The sequence below is a fragment of the Apis laboriosa genome, unplaced genomic scaffold, assembly GCF_014066325.1.
Source record: "Apis laboriosa isolate Shangri-la unplaced genomic scaffold, ASM1406632v1 scaffold13_cov153, whole genome shotgun sequence".
Lineage (NCBI taxonomy): Eukaryota > Metazoa > Arthropoda > Insecta > Hymenoptera > Apidae > Apis > Apis laboriosa.
In genome coordinates this window covers 233,091-235,675 of record NW_025221370.1, presented here as the reverse complement: position 1 = coordinate 235,675, position 2,585 = coordinate 233,091, and the positions used below count along the sequence as shown (strand labels likewise).

At 31.4% G+C, this 2,585-nt stretch overlaps 1 protein-coding gene across 1 annotated transcript; it reads left to right on the top strand.

The window, feature by feature from the left end:
- The first annotated feature begins 748 nt into the window (after window positions 1-748).
- LOC122720934 lies at window positions 749-1,805 on the top strand. Its single transcript, XM_043948054.1, has 4 exons — window positions 749-766; window positions 915-1,123; window positions 1,391-1,604; window positions 1,695-1,805. Exons 1-4 carry the CDS (start codon window positions 749-751, stop codon window positions 1,803-1,805), a joined length of 552 nt encoding a protein of 183 aa, XP_043803989.1.
- The last annotated feature ends 780 nt before the right edge of the window (window positions 1,806-2,585 follow it).

Sequence of the window (2,585 nt, the reverse complement as noted above, 5' to 3'; positions counted from 1 at the left end):
TGGTCAATGATAATAGAAAATGTTATATAATGATTCAGTTACGTAGGCATAAAGAAATTAACGAAATGCGTTTTCCGAAAAGCTTCTATTCATCTATCCCCGTGAAGAGAACTTAACCACCATCCGAGTAAAAATCTATCTTGGAATAAATCTAAACAATAGAAATATTCGATAAAACACGCGTGTTGAAATAGAAATTATTTGACGTATTCTAAAAAGATATACTTTTTCATCGATAAAAGTTCCACGCGAACGAACGAGATGAACACGACGGGCCGATGAAAAAAGATTATCAAGCATCGTTTCGTTAACAGAAGTTGAAACTTTATCCCCGTTGGCCGAGATTTAGTACAGATAAAAAAAATTGAGTCGGGCGAGAGAGAGAGAAACAAGTGTCAAAATTTTCTCTCGAATAGTGGGAACACGCGTGTATACGATAGAGTGGGGAAAAATATAAAAGAAAGTTTAGCGGATAAAAAGTTTCGAGTCGTGTGAAGATACGCGTGAACGCACGCGTCGGGAACGAGATCATCGATGATTCGTTATCGCGAAAATTAAAAATTACGGAAACGCGCGAAATACGTTTTCAATTTGTTCTTTTCAACTTATAGTGAATGATTCAAGTCGATCGAAACACGCGATATATTTGTATTTTTGCCGGCCATCGTATTATGATATTTTAAATTCGTCCATTTTGTCCGATAATTAATTGGATAAACCGGATGCACCTTTAGAGCCTCGAATAACCATGAATATATTTATACGAGTGAGTATGCAACGATTATGATTCTACTGATAGAATATTTTTCATCGCACGCAGTTTTAGAACAATATCACGAATGAATAATCAATTAATATCGATCATTTCAAATGATCAACGCGAATGGACAATAATTAATCGTTCCCGTCGCTAGAACTGGTTTCTAGTTGCACTTTTCGTTTTACCGCTCGAGATTATCGAAATGGGAAATGGTTACAAACTGATCAGACCGTACAAGTACTATCAACGTAGACCATTGCGGTGGTCTGGATGGTGGCACGCGGATCACAAATCATCCAAGTTCTACCGTTCTAAGAGGATATCGCCGGAAGACTATTACTCCCGCAGACCGATCTATAATAGGTATGGAATGAATAGTAAAGTTTATACAAGTTATATATGTGATTTGTGAAACAAGAATCAAACCAATTTTTACACGATTTCATTAGCTGCTTTTCCTTCGATTTGTTAAACGTTTATTAAATATTATATAAATATAAAAGAATTTTTTCTTCTTATATTTAGATAGATTCATTGTTATAATAGAATCGTCGATATCAAACCTTTTAATAACTAATAATAAAAAATAAATCTTAGTTAAAAATATATTTCGATAAATTGACGTTTCAGATATGGTTTGGCGAGAGACGATTTTGATGGACGTACCGAAAATTATCCCTGTATCATCGTGATACAATTGTCTAAAGGGAGAAACGAATACGAAGACGATGAAAGAAACAGGAAATACGAAAGAATTCCTACATACACCAGTGAAAATGATTACGTCGAGGATAACGACGAATCAAAGATATTCGACGTTAATAACAGAAACGTGCAAATACAGGTAAAAATGAAAAACTAGTAATGATAGTAATTTGCTTAATCTGTTTCTACAATCTTTGGAGCAATATATTTTTTTTTTCCACGATTTTAGATGGTCAAAAGTGAAAATCCAAAATTGCATATCAAGATATCAAGATCGGATAACGAAAAAGATATTAAAATTATGGATAAATTGAATATCAATGTACGAGACCATCATTGACAAATATATACAAATTTAATATTTGCTCAACGATGGAATAACATCGAGTTATATCTTATTTGAAAAAAAATTTTTAACGAAAATGAATATTCTAGCGATTGAATTAACAATTGTTTAGAAAATAATATTCTTTCGAGAAATTTCTCTCTTGATCAAATCTCAAGAATTATAAGGATTGAAAACAATATTTTTAAAAATTCCTGTATTTATTATGTCGTATTATAATTATTACAAAATCAATCATTACTTTACTTAATTATAAATGATAATATATATTCCGTATTTAAAATATAAAAATGATTATTAATGTAATGAATTTTATTGTTGTATTAATCATTTCTGGAATAAAATAATAAAATCGTGAATATTTTTTGGAGGTAATAAAATAAAAAATTATTATTGTTATTAATATAAACGATTTTAATTTTAAGGATAAAATTATTGGATTCGGAATTGGAACGCGTTAAATTCTTTTATCTTCGTTCATTTATGAATTAACGATAGTCGAGAAAATAAATATGCGATCTGAATAGTGCGAGTCTGGGGCGGAAGCCTTTAAACAATACAACATATTGATTTTTGCCCGTACCGCTTTTTCCACGGCAGCATTGTTTCGGAAAATGCACCATCTTTCCAATTGGTTAATGGAATGCGAATTCGACAATTGATTTTAAATTCAATTTACGGAAAATAAAGTTTTGGTGGAAAAAAGGATCGAAGGAAGATAGGAAAAAATACAACGTAACAAAAGAAGCGACAACTCGCAATTCGTTCGGAAAA